General features: G+C 45.3%; 1 protein-coding gene across 17 annotated transcripts in view; it reads left to right on the top strand.

Annotated features, from left to right (window-relative positions):
• Positions 1 to 19,042, top strand: part of LOC118425463 (RNA-binding protein Musashi homolog 2-like) — a 112,218-nt gene that overhangs the window by 74,426 nt on the left and 18,750 nt on the right. For 7 of the 17 annotated variants that reach the window (XM_035834288.1, XM_035834289.1, XM_035834286.1 and 4 more), the window contains exons 10-12: positions 12,672 to 12,722; positions 16,987 to 17,058; positions 18,076 to 18,189. In XM_035834288.1, coding sequence (XP_035690181.1) covers positions 12,672 to 12,722; positions 16,987 to 17,058; positions 18,076 to 18,189 — 237 coding nt within the window. The remainder of the gene's footprint in view (positions 1 to 12,671; positions 12,723 to 16,986; positions 17,059 to 18,075; positions 18,190 to 19,042) is intronic. The other 10 variants (XM_035834292.1, XM_035834291.1, XM_035834302.1 and 7 more) reach the window with 3 other exon arrangements.

The raw sequence follows: 19,042 nt of genomic DNA, 5'->3' as shown, positions 1-19,042 counted from the left end.
CAACACTGTAAACTGATGCATTAGGGCAGTGGTGTTTTAAACATTGTTCATATTTTTAATTAAACAGATGATACTGTGTACAAAGTACATGCAAAGTTTTCTGTTACTAGCAGAAATGAAGAGAAAATGGTTTATTTGATTCTCCAACTTTTCATCATGCAGGTGTAACATCAAAAATTTTATGTCCTTTCCCAGTGCTAGCAGTTGGCCCGTATATAATACTAGTGTCGGTAGTTACTCGCTAGGTTCGGTAGGTGCTCGCTAGGTTCGGTAGGTGCTCGCTAGTGTCGGTAGGTGCTCGCTAGGTTCGGTAGGTACTCGCTAGTGTCGGTTGGGAACTGGAAACAAACCCTTTTTTCCCCATGCCTGGTGCAGGAAGGGACGCCTTAAGCTGATTGTATTAACATTCTCCCAGCCATAACGATGTTACCAACCACCATATGTCCAGAATTTCCCTCCAAATCTAATAATTCTCCTAACCAGTGTTCACAGGTCTGACTGGGAAAACCACAGATAACATGTTACATTAATTATTCACACGTATTAATTAATGCCGGGTCGTTAATGAAGAATTATGACTGTTATTCAGAGCTTAGACAATGTGGGTTGTATTTAATGCTTTCGTCTTGCGTGTAAAATGATTATGAATATTATTATATCAATACATCAAACCCGGCCGTATATGATGGAGCTGATTCGTCCATGCATCAACATGATTAATGACATCTCGAATGTCAATAAAACTGATCTAATTACACATCAGGCTCAGATTACATTACGGTACAAACCAAGTTCTCTCCTGAAACGATTTCCTGTTTTCTGCTTTGTTGTTATTTCCCCAGCAGCGAATTTCACGGAACTGTTTTTTCTGTTTGTGAGTTTTTATTGCTTTTTTTTGATGTGGATGTTTTTAGGGCTGTAAAACAAGATGGCCGCCGTGATCATAGCGTGTAAATAAATAATGTTGTTTTGGCTGGAGGCAGACGCTGATTGAGTTTGGTGTGTATCAGTCCGATCAGCGCGCCGTGACGTCAGCGCGCGTGGAACCCACAAATCTCCCCACCAATCACACGTCACGCTTCTCTCCTGACGATCAATATGGACTTATCGATACTTTCATTGATATCAGCAACAAAATTCATTTCCAGGAACGGGTTTACCGAGCCCAGAAATTCGGGTGCACAGTCAGGAAAAATTTAAATTGCACTAATGTAGAATAAATACTACAGTAGCAAAATGCAATTATAAACCTTTCTGCATCACTTTAGAGCTTAAATCAGAATTTTTTTTTTTTTTTGTTTGTTACTAACTTTAACATCTGAAACAAGCACTACAACAAAGGCTCTATTTTTTCTGTCAGGAATATGCTGTATAGTAGCAAAGAACCTTTCCCTCTCCTACCTACACACCCTATACACCAACTGGAAGGTATCCACAATTAAATATTAGGTAGTCAGCTCAAATTTTGGCTAAAAATTTTTGGCTAGTACTAGTTTGAATGATAAAAAAACCAGCTAAACCTTGCTAGATAGCAGCAAGACAGCAGCAGAACTTAAGAAAAGGACAGCAAAGTTGCACTGGGGATCAACGACAACACCAAAGGAATTGTGCAGGGAAGTTGGAAGATAGGAAACTTTTTCTTGTCTGGCCCTCCAAATCCGACCATTGTGTAATTATGCATGAGCAATTCCAGAGGGATAGCGACTCCTTGGGTGGGTTTTCTTCAAGACAGCGGCGGTATCTTGGAAAATCTCCTTACAGTCACCTCCATCATAGTCTTAAGGAGTTTATCCTGACAGATGACTTCTTCCGAAGGCTCCCAAGTCGGCAGCCGTTTCTCAAGCCACAAACCAGACTACAGGACCTAAGCTACGTGTACGTGTGTCTACTAGTACGCCGTCCCTCTACCTTGGCAATAGGTATATACAAAACTCAAGTCAAGTGAAATAACTGCAAAAATGAATGTCAATCAACCCACAGACCACAGTTCCTAGACGTGGTTGTTCAGAAATTCCTCTGATTGTTCTGAGAAATGTTTTTATGTAGTTTGGAATCTTCTGGTGTCTCGGTGTGTGACTTTGAGTCGTCATGACAGGAGCCTTCTTGCTTTGACCTTCTCAGCTACACTTTTATCCTTCAAGACAGCATCCCAAGGTCATTTGGTGCCTGGTGAGATTCCTTGAGAATTGATCTTGTAGGGATCTATATGCCATTTGCACAGGACAGAGGTTTCCACCAGGAGTGGAATAAAAACGCCCTGAACACAGGACAGGCCAAATTACATGGTGGGGAGGGGGACTAGTCAGTAATGCTATTGGTGGGGAGGGGAACTCATCAGGGACTAGTCAGCAATGGTGGAGGGTGGGGGGTAATCAAGGACTAGTCAGTGATGGTGGGAGGGGGAGTAAATCAGGGACTAGTCAGTGATGGTGGGGAAGGAGGAATTATCAGGGACAGGCCCGTAGCTATGAGGAGGGGGGACCAATAAGGGACAGATCAGCCATTCTTGGTGGATATCAATGGCCAAGTGGTCCTTATGAAGAGGTGGTCACTAGTACAGGTTTGACTATGTGATTTTCTTGTTTCTAAAAAAGACATGAGACTTGAGAGCAATTTTGTGCCCTTGAGCACTTTTCTAGCCATGTTAATCTTTACTGCCTGATCACCAGTCATTCTGAGGATCGCCCAATGATGGGTGTTTAACGCCAGGCGCTGATGCAAGATAAATGCTGTAGTTAAGGCAGTCGTCAGAGCAGAAATCTGCCGACATTAAACGCCAGAAGTCAGACGGGGGAGGGATTGTTTGGGTGGTGTTGGGACCCACATTTATATCATAAAGAAGAGTTTTTCTAACATTCTGATAAATAATCTTTTCGCTGTCTAATTTTGCACAAGTTGAAAACCCGTTTTCTCACTGAAACAACTTGATTTGTCCAAAGACCAGGAATCTGCAAAACTACTGCTGTCACCATGGGTCATGGGTCAATAGGAGGTCGGGTCATCGGTCAATAGGAGGTCATAGGTCATGTTTTTGTCCTGGGCTTGTTAGTTTCTGACTGAAGCCAGATCTTCTGCTGTTTTGTTTATAGAAATTTTGGACATGACTTGACATCGGTTCTCTGCAGTCTTGTTTATGCAGAGTCGTGCCATAATCGCAATTTGACATGGTTTTTGTCAAATTTGTTTATGGAGAGTTGCTCAATTTTACGATTGGACGCGGCCGTGTATGAAAGGGTCGGAGGGTCAAGCTGAATTACCAGAAGAAGTGGTGGGTAATTAATAGTGGGCTGGAGTCCAGAGTTTTGCCAACAATGGCCGACTGATGAGCTGCAGCTGCCAGGCTGCATGCCTCCAACAGAAAACAGCAAATTTCCCTGGTATAATCAACCTGTAAATACTGTCCATAGTGTCTGTCTTCTCTGTCAGGATCGGTGGAAGAAAAGCTCTTCAGTGAGATGGAGATTGGAAATTTTCCTTTTCTGTTCCGGCCGGTACTTACTTAGAAGTGTCTCTGTCTGCCGAATTTCTGAGCGCTATTGTCATCCCCTCACCGGCTGCCCAAACTAAAGCTTACAGTGGGGGGAAATTCTTATGGAAAGGATATAGGAGGGTTTGAATTTCCTGACAACGCTTTACACTGGATTGAGAACCCATGTATTATGATACAACCAAGCAACACAATTATGTAAATTATTTGTTCCCTTGCTTGGAGTTAAGTAAGAGAACATTTTACCACGAAGTACGGGAACCGAAATAGGATAAAACGCCTCACAGAAAAGGGACATGCGGACCCTCATATAGGAGTCGATACGGTGGAGGAAAACTCACCGTGACGGAGGAAATCTGAACAGTAAACAAACAGCATTGCAATAACGTCAGAAGGACAAAAATACACCACGGCTTACATACCCCACCTGTCACCTTTACTCAGCACACCTGTCCCAGCTATATCACACCTGTCACAGGTACCTCACACACCTGGCGGCAGGTATATCACTCCTTATAAGGTGGTTCTGTTGAACAGTGAAGTGTGTGGTGTGGTATGTGTTTGGTGTGTTGGTTTTCTTGCATAGTGGGGTACTAATGATAATATTTGTCAAGTACCTAAGACACTAGTAGATCAGTAGTGGAAACCAACATTGTACAAAGAGGTATAACAAGGCTTTGAATGGGGGGGGGGGGCTCTGCACACCTCAGCTGATCTGTCCTCAGCTGTGGTGCCTGCTTCAAGCCTGGATGCCGTTTCCGTAGCAACCCTTGGTGCCAGTCTCCATAGCAACCATTGGATCAATCTTTTCGATTTCTGACGCCAATTTTTGACCACAGATTAGCAAGCGAGTAGATAGAGTCAGCGGTTACTACCCGGATGGTACCCGGGCCAGCCTGTGTGACCTTGGGAAGGTCAGATTAGAGGTCACTATGGCTGCTTTCCCACAGGTCGTGCCTTAGATGACCTGAGGGTGTGTAGGAGAAGTAACGGCACAAGACTGAGTTATAGGTGGGGTGCCCGGATTGACCTTGGGGAAATTGTGCATATCCTGAAGGTCATTGCCGCACGATTTGTCAGCTGAAGGGCGCGACCTTGCTACAGGTGAACATACTGCGAGGTGACCCTGGATTAGGAGCCGTTTAGTTGTGTACAGGGCGGAGAGTTAGACTCGTTTGTCAAACATCAGGGGTAGGTGGGTAAGGTTGACTGTGGGTATGATATTCTAACCTAACTGTTAAGGACCCCCCTCCCCAACCTAAGATAGCCATTATTGTTTGGGAAGAAGAACTTGTTTTGTATTTTTACATTGTATTTCTATTTGGTTTTATATTCAAGGATTCTACTGTTACTATAGCTACTACCCGGTACCACTAGGTTACCTTAGGAAAATTTGTTGCATCAGTTTGTTTAGTCCTGTTATACAGCCTGACCCAAGGTGTGACTCGACCAAAGCTCCCTTCCTTGTGTAAGACTAGGGAACAGGCTGTAAGACACTTCCTTGGTGAGATCAGACCTTCACTGTGGCAGGAGCGACCCTTTGAATGTTGCTGGGGTGTCGACTGTCTGTCCGAGCCTCCCAGCTTAGAACTTCTGACTTTCATCACAACTTGTTAAGTCATTAATCTTAGCGGGGAAGGAAGCTAGCGCTCCTTCTGTCCTCACCGAAGGAAATTAAACATCCTCCCATTTAAGGCCCTAAAGACATTGACACAGTACCCCTAAAGACTGAGATGCAGTAGCCTTAAAGGCTATAAACCCCCAACAAAGGACCAGTAGAAACTCACTGAGAGACATTTTCGTATTTGTGTATTTCTGACAGGTTTTTCTTGACCTGAAGTTGAGAGGGTGTAAAGCAAGAGCAGTATGTTAGATTTAACGTTGGAAGTTTTTGAGTAAACCTTAGTTGGTGACTTGCCCAGAAACGGGTGCTATGATTAATCTGACGGTTCTAAAAATATTGCCCCACCAGCCCTGATTAACTGCGACACACGTCGGGTGGCACCAACACATGAAGCTTACTGTCAGATACTTCAAGGGGAAAAGTTGAGAATGGTTTGTAAAAAAAAAGGAAGTTTTTTTTGCACAAGACAGTGGTCCCTACCCAGGACAAGATTTTGAAGCTAAAGCGGGAGGCTTTTACTTTGTGTGGGGTGAAAGTTGCCTGCAAAGTTATGCAAGAATGAAGTCAGTGTGTTGGACGTAAGAAGACTGTAAACTTAAATGTAGTACAAGCAACTGTGAAGTGAAATTGTGAAATGAAAGTGTAAGTATGAAGACCGTAAATTGAAAGTGACTGTTAAGGAGATGGCGAACTTTAAGTGAAAATAAGGAGATTGAAGTGAGAGTAAGTAAGAAGCCTGAAGTGAAAGTGAAAGTAAGCAGGCTGTGAAGTGAAAGTGCCTGTTATTTCTGTGATGAGGTGGTTCTCGCCCTGCCCTCTCATTCCCCCACAGCCAACACTAAACCAGCCAGCGTAGATTGGAAGTTCTGCAGCAGAATGTCTGTTTCCCTGCCAGGGCTCAAAATTCATTTTGGGATTATGTGCATTGGTGCACCCAGCTTAAGAAATTGGGTGCACCAAAAAATTTTTGGGTACATCACTTAAATCTAAGTAGAATGTCAAAAAAACCTAATAACAAAACTTAGTTACATGCTATCAAATTCTTAAACAAGTATCATGACAGACATTCTTATTATCTTTCTAACACTTAGATGTCAAGAATATGAATTATACGTCTTGATATTTTCCCATACATAATTCTTAGAAAATATCTGGGTGCACAGTTCCAATTTTGGGTGCACCTGGGTGCACATGCACCCAGTATTTCGAGCCCTGCCTGCCCAATTTTTGAAGTGGAAAGTCCCGGCACGATGTAAACTCTGATTCCCTGCCAGTATTGAAGTGGAAAGTCCCTGCGCGATCTACACAGCTAAAGACACCCCGAGGAAGAAGCTTTTTGGCCCTTGATGCAGTCGATTACGGACCTTTAGTCCGACATTGGGAGGCCAGACTTTCAATCTGCCAGCCTACAATCTGGGCTGACCTCCCTAATATGGAGCCAGGAGGTTATATAATGTCTGTGTGTGTGTGTGTGGGGGGGGGGGGGGGGGGTCATTGGCATGGAGGCTGTAATAACCCCCATACAGGCCCAATGGACTAATCCATTCAGCCATCCCGACTCCAAACCTGAACAGAAAATACATTTATTTTAACTACTAGGAAACGGATGACCTTTCACCTTTCCTGGGTCCTAGGGAGGAGGTTGGCTATTAACTCTGGGGCAGATCAAATAAATAAAACTGTTCCTCTAGCAGGGGGGATTCACTATTAACTCTGGGGCAGATCAAATAAATAAAACTGTTCATCTAGCAGGGGGGGATTCACTATTAACTCTGGGGCAGATCAAATGAATAAAACTGTTACACTATCAGGGGGGATTCACTATTAACTCTGGGGCAGATCAAATAAATAAAACTGTTCATCTAGCAGGGGGGGATTCACTATTAACTCTGGGGCAGATCAAATAAATAAAACTGTTACACTATCAGGGGAGATTCACTATTAACTCTGGGGCAGATCAAATAAATAAAACTGTTCATCTAGCAGGGGGGGATTCACTATTAACTCTGGGGCAGATCAAATGAATAAAACTGTTACACTATCAGGGGGGATTCACTATTAACTCTGGGGCAGATCAAATAAATAAAACTGTTCATCTAGCAGGGGGGGATTCACTATTAACTCTGGGGCAGATCAAATAAATAAAACTGTTACACTATCAGGGGAGATTCACTATTAACTCTGGGGCAGATCAAATAAATAAAACTGTTCCTCTAGCAGGGGGGGATTCACTATTAACTCTGGGGCAGATCAAATGAATAAAACTGTTACACTATCAGGGGAGATTCACTATTAACTCTGGGGCAGATCAAATAAATAAAACTGTTCCTCTAGCAGGGGGGATTCACTATTAACTCTGGGGCAGATCAAATAAATTAAACTGTTCCTCTAGCAGGGGGGATTCACTATTAACTCTGGGGCAGATCAAATAAATAAAACTGTTCCTCTAGCAGGGGGGATTCACTATTAACTCTGGGGCAGATCAAATAGATAAAACTGTTCCTCTAGCAGGGGGGATTCACTATTAACTCTGGGGCAGATCAAATAAGTAAACCTGTTGCTCTAGCAGGGGGGATTCACTATTAACTCTGGGGCAGATCAAATAAATAAAACTGTTCCTCTAGCAGGGGGGATTCACTATTAACTCTGGGGCAGATCAAATAAATAAAACTTCCTCTAGCAGGGGGGGATTCACTATTAACTCTGGGGCAGATCAAACTGTTCCTCTAGCAGGGGAGATTCACTATTAACTCTGGGGCAGATCAAATAAATTAAACTTCCTCTAGCAGGGGGGGGGTTCACTATTAACTCTGGGGCAGATCAAACTGTTCCTCTAGCAGGGGAGATTCACTGTTAACTCTGGGGCAGATCAAATAAATAAAACTTCCTCTAGCAGGGGGGGATTCACTATTAACTCTGGGACAGATCAAATAAATAAAGCTGTTCCTCTAGCAGGGGGGATTCACTATTAACTCTGGGGCAGATGAAATAAATAAAACTGTTCCTCTAGCAGGGGGGGATTCACTATTAACTCTGGGGCAGATCAAGTAAATAAAACTGTTACAATAGCAGGGGGGATTCACTATTAACTCAGGGGCAGATCAAACTGTTCCTCTAGCAGGGGAGATTCACTATTAACTCTGGGGCAGATCAAACTGTTCCTCTAGCAGGGGAGATTCACTATTAACTCTGGGGCAGATCAAATAAAACTGTTACAATAGCAGGGGGGATTCACTATTAACTCTGGGGCAGATCAAATATATAAAACTGTTCCTCTAGCAGGGGAGATTCACTATTAACTCTGGGGCAGATCAAACTGTTCCTCTAGCAGGGGAGATTCACTATTAACTCTGGGGCAGATCAAATAAAACTGTTCCTCTAGCAGGGGAGATTCACTATTAACTCTGGGGCAGATCAAATAAATAAAGTATTCCTCTAGCAGGGGGGTTCCCTGGACCGCCCAACGTAATATCAGACTTGCTACACCGGCCTGGGCACCATGTTACTACCTTGGACTGGCCTGGGAACCGGGTTACTGCCTTGGACTGGCCTGGGAACCGGGCTACTGCCTTGGACTTGCCTGGGAACCGGGTTACTGCCTTGGACTGGCCTGGGAACCGGGCTACTGCCTTGGACTGGCCTGGGAACCGGGTTACTGCCTTGGACTGGGCCTGGAACCGGGTTACTGCCTTGGACTGGCCTGGGAACCGGGTTACTGCCTTGGACTGGCCTGGGAACCGGGCTACTGCCTTGGACTTGCCTGGGAACCGGGCTACTGCCTTGGACTGGCCCGACTGTTTGAAAGTTGACACAGAGAATGGTTAGGTATGAAAGTGTGCCAGGGGTGGCGGTGGCTGTAGTATTGCCTTTCATGGTGTTGGCTGGGAGAGAGGAGAGCCGTGAATGTCTGGTATGCCGGGCTGACGACAGACGCATTACGCAAGCGGAGACCCCCGCCATTACTCACTCACTTACAGGCACTCTACCCGGCCTGCTCCCAACTTCCCGGCTCCAAATGTCAAAACTGGGGAGCTAGCAGGACCAAGTTATCACAGGGCCAATGTTAAAGCACCAACCAATCTTGAGCTTATTGCATAGTCCAGCAATTCTTCTTATAGCTTAAACCTTTCTTGAACAGAATGTCACAACCAACCTATGGAGGCAGCAATCCTAATAATAATGGCCAACTGTTCTAGCAAACCAAAGTGGATGCTAGAACTACTTCAGCAAGCCTGCTCAAAACCTTTCCTACTTTCAACTTCACAAATAGGAGATCGGAGCTACCAACTATCACTCACGTATTCACTCTCTCTTTCTCCCTCACTCTCCCTCCCTATCTCATGCACTTTTTCTCATCTCTTCCCTTTCTCCCACTCCCTCGTTCAGTTGGTCACACTCTGTCCTGTCCCACCCTCACTTGCTCGTTCACTCACTCCCTCACTCACACCAAACTTGCTGCAAGCCCCTCGTGATCTCTCAGTTCCGTATCTCTCACAAGTCTGCAAGAAATAAAATCTTGTTTGGATTGAAAGTTTACAAATGTCGCACTGGGTCATCGGCATGTTGACGGGTCAGTCAGAGGATGATTGGCACGTGTGATGGACAGCTGTTGTTGCCAGGCGACAGGTCAGGCTGCTACTTGGCTTCTGATTCCCCCAGTTAACATATCGGGTTACCAGCGTGTTCCATGGGGCTGGTACAAAAGATGCAGCGTGCTCACAAAGATGCACATGTCTTTTAGCTGCTGTGTTGTTTTGTTTGCGTTTCTATGTGAAGTAAGTTTCTCAATTTTATAAGCTGGTTGCTCATTAAAAAATCACATCTTTCTTCTAACGAGCCCCCCTCCCCATATTCTGGGTAAATTCTGAAGCTTAAGTTTCTGTAATTATTAAGCACAGTGTTCCCTTCCACTGAGCCGCAGTAGGAGGTTCTGCCTTGGTGGGGAGGGAGGGATTCAGGCAGCTCAGCCAACAGGCAGCCTTCTGGAAGAAGGGCTTTTCTCCCACACGTACTACCCTAAAAAACAGATTCTCTGCTGGGCCAGGTTTCCACACAGACACACACGCACACACACGCACACACACACACACACACACACACACACACACACACACACGCACACACACACACACACACACAAACACACTTACACACTTACACACAAACACACTTACACACATGCACACACACACACAAACACACTTACACACATGCGCACACACACAAACACACACATATGCACACTCACACAAACACACTTACACACTCACAAATACACTCACACACATGGACACACACATCATACACACACACACACACTGCTTCACTGTGTGGTTCTGTGAGTCAGCAGGCACCCAGCCCTTCCTGTATGTTTCATGAGGAATCCGTCTCGCACCAGTCATGTTCGGCAGACAGAACCACAGAATCACTCCGAACCCAGCGGGCAGCAGCCGAGTGTTCCAGTACTGATTCTGCTCTGGCAAATATAGTCTGACCTCTGTATAAGGACCACCTGGCCATTGATAAACAGTCAAACCTCTATATAAGGACCACCTGGCCATTGAAATACAGTCAAACCTCCACATAAGGACCACCTAGCCATTTAAACAGTGACCCGTGACCAAATCCTACAGAAACTTCTAACTTCTACAGAAACAGGTAGCCTTCATGTAAGGAATACAGTGTGGGCAAGCTCTTTTTTATTTGTCATAATTTGCAGGGAACAGCTTTCCTATTGCCATACTCAATTACTTGTAGAGAGATATGTTTATGAAGGTTACCAAATTATGCGTGATTTCTTTCCTTGAATCTCGAGACCTGACTTCAGTGGAAAGTTGTACATCAGACCCCCATGCCATATATTCCCTCACACAGGCCGTGTTCTCATATGGCAGCAGGATGGTAGTTTTACCAACAGGGCAGATTTCAGACCATGGTACAAAAGCTACAGAGCATTAGTTACATTAAAAAGCATTACAAACAGTCCAATCCTATCTGTGTGCGTGTTCCCATACTTAGTATTATACAGAAGTAAACATCTGCAGTATAACTATAAACCATTAATGTTACAAACAGTCCAATGCTTACTGCTACCTGTGTTCGTGGTCTCATACTTAGTATTTTACATGAGTAAACATCTGCAGAGCGAAGATGGGTCTAATCTAAAAATCTGGCCTCGGGCTAATAATATATTACTTCATATCAGTCCCAGGGACCTGCAGATAGGGGCACATAGGAGGGGGGGGGGGTGATTGAGATGTAGGAGGGGACAGTCCACTAAGCTTCAGGGGGCTTTGATTGAGACGTAGCAAGGGACAGTCCACTAAGCTTCAGGGGGGTATTTGAGATATGGTAAGGGACAAAGCGCAAAGCTTAAGGGGGGTGAATGAGATGTAGTAGGGGACAGACCACTAAGCCTCAGGGGGGATTTGGTTGAGATGTAGCAAGGGACAAACCACTAAGCTTCGGGGGGGGGGCTTTGATTGAGACGTAGCAGGGGACAATCCACTAAGCTTCAGGGGGGCTTCGATTGAGATGACGCAAGGGACAAACCATTAAGCTTCAGAGTGGTTCCTGTGATTGAGATGCAGTAAGGGGCAAACCAGTAAGCTTCCGGGGTGAAGGGAACTGTGGGATGTACCACTAAGCTTCAGGGGTGTTGGGAACTGCTGTTGGAAACAAGCTGGAACTTCATATGCAATGTACAGCTGAAGGGATGGGCAAAAGCTACGTCTCAAATCTGTTTGACAATCTGACAACACCACACAAGACACACCTACATCTGCCGTAGCTTAGCTACTGTACTGTATCACACGTTAAGTATTCTCATGGATAACATCTATATTATACACATTAGTAATACTACTTGTAGTTACACCTATTCTATCACCGTCATGTTAGTTCATTGTTCTGATATCTATGGCTACATTATTACACATTAGTATTCTTATACCAAATATTTCACAGTTAGTGTAGTGTTCTAGTAGTTACTTCTAAGCAATACTTGTAGACTATTTATGTCTCTTCGTAGTGATTATTATTATGTATGATTATGCCAGTGTTTTCCTTGATGTGTTGTAGCCTGATTATGTAAAAGTGACATACCCAGATTTACATGACTATTGTAGTCCAGCATGTTACTAACACTAGTTTGGTACAAACCTAGGTTGCTCCTGACTAGCGATGACGAATTATGTTTGTTCCTGACTAGCAATGATGACTAGCATTGATGAGTTACTGACTAGCAATGATGAGTTATGTTGCATGCCTGTTCGCTCCTGACTAGCGTTGATGATGATGATGAGTTATGTTTGCTGACTAGCGATGACTAGCGATGATGAGTTATGTGTGCTCCTGATTAGCGATGACTAGCGATGTTGACTAGCATTGATGAGTTATGTTTGCATGCCTGTTCGTGCCTGACTAGCGTTGATGATGATGATGAGTTTGCCTGTTACCCCCCTGGGGACTATGACTAACAGCTGCCAATCATGTATATTGCCCTGCATATTAACCCCAGACTGACAGCTGTCCATCACTCTTGTGCCCCCTTGTCTCCAGGTTTCCTATATCTCCTGCACCCCGATATTGTTAGGGAAGACGGAATCCAAGGTACGTCACTCGCCCTTCCCGTAGAACCAAAACTCGCAACGTAGTCGACCTCTGACCTCTCCTTAGTCTGTTTCCTAGCCATGTTGCGCCGTTCCCGCGGCAACTAGAGTGTCATGTTACATGATTGGCAGGTGTGAGTCGTGAGGCGGACCCCTGCGAACATGTGATAACCCTTCTCTTGCAGACCACAGCCTGGTAGAGTGGACCCTGTAGTGTTAGTTCCATGGCTGTCTGCTGTAGTGTTAGTTCCACGACTGTCCGCTACACTCGTTCTAGAGCCAATGTTGACATTTTTCTTTGTTAAATCCATCATTTTTGGCTTGCTAAAACATTTTCATCTGTTTCATGACAGTTTTCCGTCCCAACGAGCAAATTTCCGTCCCAGAACGGAGGGACAGGACCAGGAGATAGCCATGGGTAGAGCGGAATTCTGACTGAAGTTTGAAAATTTGATTCAACAAATGCCAGCTTATTTCAAGAAGTTGGATCAAATATTTAAACTTAACTGACTCAGACATACTTTCTTGCTGGTTATGATTATTCCGTTACCATGGCGATGCATCATTATACAGAAACTGGCACATAAACATTGGGTCTCCTATTCCATTAACTGACTTCATCTTTGGCATAAATTTCAATGATTTTCTCGGCAACATGGAAATTGAAATTTTGGTTGTATTCAGAGGCATAGAAGCCCAGAATGTCTCGTTTTCACCCAAGGTCAATTTGGACATCACATCACCAATAATATTCCTGTCCTCTGATTGTGTACTTGATAATGACAATGGTATAGAGTGTGGGGGGTATGATAAAGCATGACCTTTGCCCAAAGTTTATAATGAAAGGAAATGGGCCACATCCCCCTCCCACACCCCCACAACCCCCTCCCACACCCCCACAACCCCCTCCCACACCCACAAGTTTGGCACAAATTTGCGCACACAGACATGCCTCCTACACTTTGCTTGCAAACGCCTCTGTGTGAGTGCTTCCATGAGAAACAACTCAGCTTTTCTTCCAGCCCCACTGTAATTAGTAATAGCAAAGGCTTCCGACCAATTTGCCCCCAAAATGGGCATTAATTAACCTAAATTACAAAACAAGGGTCTCCATTTGTAGTCCATAATTACACAAACCTGCACTGATTATGGCGCATTCCAGGGGCACATGAGGGGGAGGGGGGTACCCTTGGGCTGGGGTCATCTGTGAGGGTGTGTTTGGGGGTGCTTGAATTTGGGTCATATGTAACAGACTGGTGTGAGGATGGGGAGGGGGGTGCCCTTGAGTATAGGTCATGTGTGAGGATGGGGAGGGGGGTGCCCTTGAGTGTAGGTCATCTGTAAGGATGGGGAGGGGGGTGCCCTTGAGTATAGGTCATGTGTGAGGATGGGGGAGGGGGGGTGCCCTTGAGTATAGGTCATGTGTGAGGATGGGGAGGGGGGTGCCCTTGAATGTAGGTCATCTGTAAGGATGGGGAGGGGGGTGCCCTTGAGTATAGGTCATGTGTGATGATGGGGGAGGGGGGTGCCCTTGAGTATAGGTCATGGGGGAGGGGGATGCCCTTGAGTACTACAGGTAATCTATAATGATAGGTGGAGGAGGTGCCCTTGAGTTCAGTCACATGACATGGTGTTCTAGATCCAGGGCTTAAGTTAAGGGAGTAGCACCTAACAGTTGCCTACCTATGGAGGATTAATGGACTGTCCCCTGGGGGGTTTCATTAATGGTCCCTCCCGAGGGGGTGTTTGAATGAAAGGTCTGCCCAGAACAATAGAAGCAATCACGGCTCGTTAAACTGTTTGTGTGCTGCTTTCTTCTCCCAGCGATCAAGCCGACTAATTAACTCAGAAATGTCAGCCTGACAGGATTGCTAATGACTTGGAATAAAAATGCTCTTAAAACAAGGGAGGAAAAATTGTTCACTCAGAAATGCTAAACTGGGGGAGGTTTTCTGAAAGCCAGTGTGTTGTCTGCCGTGGTGGATCATTGGTCCGGAACACTGGAAATAAAACTGATCTGGGGCTTAACATAAAACACTGTTGAACAAACAATATAAAAACTGAGGCCAGTAAGTTGTCTGCTGAGGTGGATCATTGGTCTGGAACACTGGAAACGAAACCGATCCTGAGCGTCGCGGTTTGTGCGATGGTAACTCTCACAGGTCACTGCTTGGGCGAAGTCGAGCGATGTCTGTCCGCCGCCAGACACGTAACTCCGCATTCCGTCCAGCCAATTGGGCGCGGGGAAAGGTCAACCCAGTTTCCGACCGGATAAATAAATCCCTTCCCGATGCAGTTTGACCGGCAGTGACCCCTGACTACCTGGGTGTGTCAACCTTTACAGGTAACAACACCCATCCAGGTGTGTAACAACAACACCCAGGTGTGTAACAATACCCAGGAGTGTAAACAACACCCAGGTGTGTAACAACAATGGAAAATGTAACAACTTACAAGGCTGTACATGTAGCAACACCTAAAAGCATAAGAACACCTTGGTAGGGCTTGAAAATCTTTTTTTTTTTGACAAAACATCAGGTGCACAGAAGAAATTTTGGACACACGGCATAGAATGAATGAGCCCCAAATTCTGCAGCTAACTTCAAAATTCTAAAGAAGTGATATTGTCTTGAATATACTGCATACAAGTGTACAACTTAGAGCATCTTCACATGTGTACCCCACATAAAATTACAGCTGTACCTGATGTAAAAATTAGGTGCACTATAAGCACTTCTCCAATTTGAGTGCACAAAGGTTCACATGCAGCTAACTATTGTGAGCCCCGTGCTGGTGTAACAGTACTCGTATGTCAGTCCTCCGTGTGTAACAGCACCTGTATGTCAGTCCTTGGCAGGACAGATAACAGCACAAAGGCGTCAGGAAGAACAAGGCTATCACCAGACACGAGCCATTGTTCCGTGCAAGAAATATGGACCCTCTGCCCACAGAATGTCAGGCTGACATTTGCAGAGGCGGCTCCATGATGGGAGCCTGTTTGGGATGGTTTAATAATTCAGCAGAGTCGCTGTGTGTGTAGGAAGTAATGCCACAAATGGAGTTATAATGGGGGCATGATGTGGGACGGGGGCTCTGCCGGGCACATGTCTCACTTACAGCGGGCTGAAGTGGCATTACTGGCAGCGTTATAAGCCTGACCTCGATTCATTATGGGCTGCTAAACATGCTGTATCTCAACCAAAACCCTGCTGTCTCTGAACAGCAACACTGCTGTCTCTGAACAGCGGGCTGAAGTGGCATTACTGGCAGCATTATAAGCCTGACCCCGATTCATTATGGGCTGGAACAGCAGCTAAACCTGCTGTCTCTCAACCCAAACCCTGCTGTCTCTGAACAGCAACACTGCTGTCTCTAAATAGCAACCCTGCTGTCTCTGAACAACACAAATAGCAACCCTCCTGTTACAGACAGCACAAACAGCGACACTGCTGTCTGTGCGTTATAAGCGTTATAAGCCTGATCCCTATTCATCCAGGGCTGGAACAGCCATAAAACCTGCTGTCTCTCAACCAAAACCCTGCTGTCTCTGAACAAGAACACTGCTGTCTGAACAAAAACCCTGCTGTCTCAAATAGGAACTCTCCTGTTACTGAACAGCAACCCTGCTGTCTCTGAACAAGAACACTGCTGTCGCTGAACACTGCTGTCTGAACAGAAACCCTGCTGTCTCAAATAGGAACTCTCCTGTTACTGAACAGCAACCCTGCTGTCTCTGAATAGCAATACTGCCCAAACACAGCCTTGCTGTTACTCAGAACAGCATGTCCTGTCTTTGAACAGCAATGTCATAGACAGGGGTGTGTGCACACTTGTAGGGGTGGGGAATCTTTGTATTTCGTACAAATATAGTATTTCTTCGGTCATATGCTGATGTGACATTCTGGGTCCCAGTGAACCCGTGTTTCACTCTGCTGTCGCTCCTGTTCGAAAGCAACTGTCTGCCAAAGATTAAAACCTCAGTTCAAATTACTCAACAAGACCTAAGTCTATGGAGACCCAAATCTAAGCCAGTTTTCTGTAGGTAAATGACTGGTCAATGACTGGTTACCAGCAGGTTAATGACTGGTCACCAGCAGGTTAATGGCTTTTTAATGAGGAAACATTGACCAGTTATTAACTTATTCCTGCCTAGGTTCTGTGATGTTTAAACTTGACCTTACTGTTTCTGTTGTTCTGTACCCAATGTCTATGTTAACAACGAAGCAAACAGACAGTTAAATGTGTTTCTCTCCTGTGTTTTACAGCTGGAGTCTACCCCAACTTTGCCTACGGTCGCGGCTACCCGTTCGCACCTGGATACGGCTATGGCTTCCCTGGTAAGTACTTAGGTCTCGCTCTATGGTTTAGTACCCAAACCTCAGAACTCACGCTATGGTTTCTGTCGTCGGGCCACAGCTACCACAAACTCACCATGGCCAAAGTTTCCATTGTGGCCCACTGTCACCCCGACCACCACAAAAACAGGGACAATTCACATTTTAAAACAAAATTTGAAAATTCTGCAGACTTCTCAACTTATTTCCAGTAAATTTTGTCCTTTCAAAAGAATCATGACAGAAAATCTACAATTCCTTCTGACAAAAGTAAGACAAACGTGCAGAGGAGCTCAGAGTCTGTGATTACTAAAGAGATCTCATAATGCTTCACCCAGCCGGCCGTCACAGTTTGCTGTTGCAAATTTGAGAGACTTCATCAATTCAAACTGACCAGTTTTGCCACCTGCCAGTCGCTACATTTGTAGCAACCTTGCGTGCCTTATTACCGTCATCGACTTGTTTGAATTTGACCTTCAGTGCTAAAAACCTGGTGCCAAATTGGTTGTTAACTTCTGTCCTAGATGAGCCTACAAATTGGCCAGTTCACAGTTTAAACTGCACATGCACAGGGTCATAGGTGAAGGCCCCTATTAACAGGTCTTGACGAGACCATGCTTCATACATGTCTAGACATGTTTTCTTTATGTCTTAGGGGCCTTCAACTTTGACATATAAACCACAATGCATCATCATGCATGCACAGTTTAAGCGGTGAACATTTAGAGCTGATTGGTTGGTGGTCACCTGACTCCACTCTGTACCACAATTCCAACTCAGTCAACCTGGTAGGTTTAACACAACTGCGGGACATTACCGTGGTGATGACCTCTGACCTGTGTGCTATGGTGATGACCTCTGACATGACCTAACCCTTCACAGTGTGGTGTTTGTGTTTTTGACGTGTTGCATGATGTTGCATGAGTGCACCTGCTGCTGGTTTGGCCTCACATTCTAACTCTGCTCTCACCCCTCTCCCCACCCCACCCCTGTCCCTCCCCACCCCCGTGTCACTTACAGAAAGTGGCCATTTCGTGTTCCCCACAGGCTTCCCGGCCGCCGCCTACGGACCTCCCGGCCGAGCCAGCCCACGCGGCGCACGCGGCAGGGGCATCATGGGATACCCTGGAACCGGTGAGGATGTTTTTCTCTCGTCTCCTTCTGTCTGTGTGTCACTCATAATGTTGCTAGGCAACCACTTCTAACGTTACTACGGCAGCCGTGGAAGTCATGGTAACATCAGCATCTGCCTCTGCCAGAAGTTAGGGTCAAATTTCACTTTCACTGCCAAAAGTCAGGGGTAACTTTCACTTTTGCTACAAGAAGTTAGGGTCAAATTTCAATTTCAGAACAACCTTGACTTCACTGCTGTGGTAGAACTGCTGATTGTTACCATGGTAACGGGTTGATGATGCATGTTTTGGTTCCATGTAGTGAGCTAAACCTACTGACTGATGCTTGTCACACGTCACACATCCACCCCCGTGCCTGGCTGCAGATGGAACGACCCAGATATAGACCCAAAATCAGGCTCTTTAGGACGGTTGGAATGAGTCATTGCACAGCCTTGTTTCAACATTCCCCCAATATCTGGCAGCACATTTGAAAATCTGACCAGCCGTAAACTTGTAGTTTTCTCGTGCAGAGAAGTTTGTTACATCATGGGAATACAAAATGCACCCTCAGACTGCACAGTGTGAATATAACATGCTGGGGTAGCAGTGCAAATTTTGTCACCAGTAAACGGGAAAGTCCCTAAAATTCCTGGCATTTTTCTGCAATCAGGCACGGAAGGTCTCCACACATCAACCCCACACTAGCGCTAGGTAGCTAACCACAGGACTAGCGCTAGATAGCTAACCACAGGACTAGCGCTAGATAGCTAACCACAGGACTAGCGCTAGATAGCTAACCACAGAGGACTAGCGCTAGATAGCTAATCACAGGACTAGCACTAGACAGCTAACTACAGATAACTAGCCATCAG

This window comes from Branchiostoma floridae, chromosome 11, assembly GCF_000003815.2.
Source record: "Branchiostoma floridae strain S238N-H82 chromosome 11, Bfl_VNyyK, whole genome shotgun sequence".
Lineage (NCBI taxonomy): Eukaryota > Metazoa > Chordata > Leptocardii > Amphioxiformes > Branchiostomatidae > Branchiostoma > Branchiostoma floridae.
This window is presented reverse-complemented; position numbering and strand designations above follow the sequence as displayed.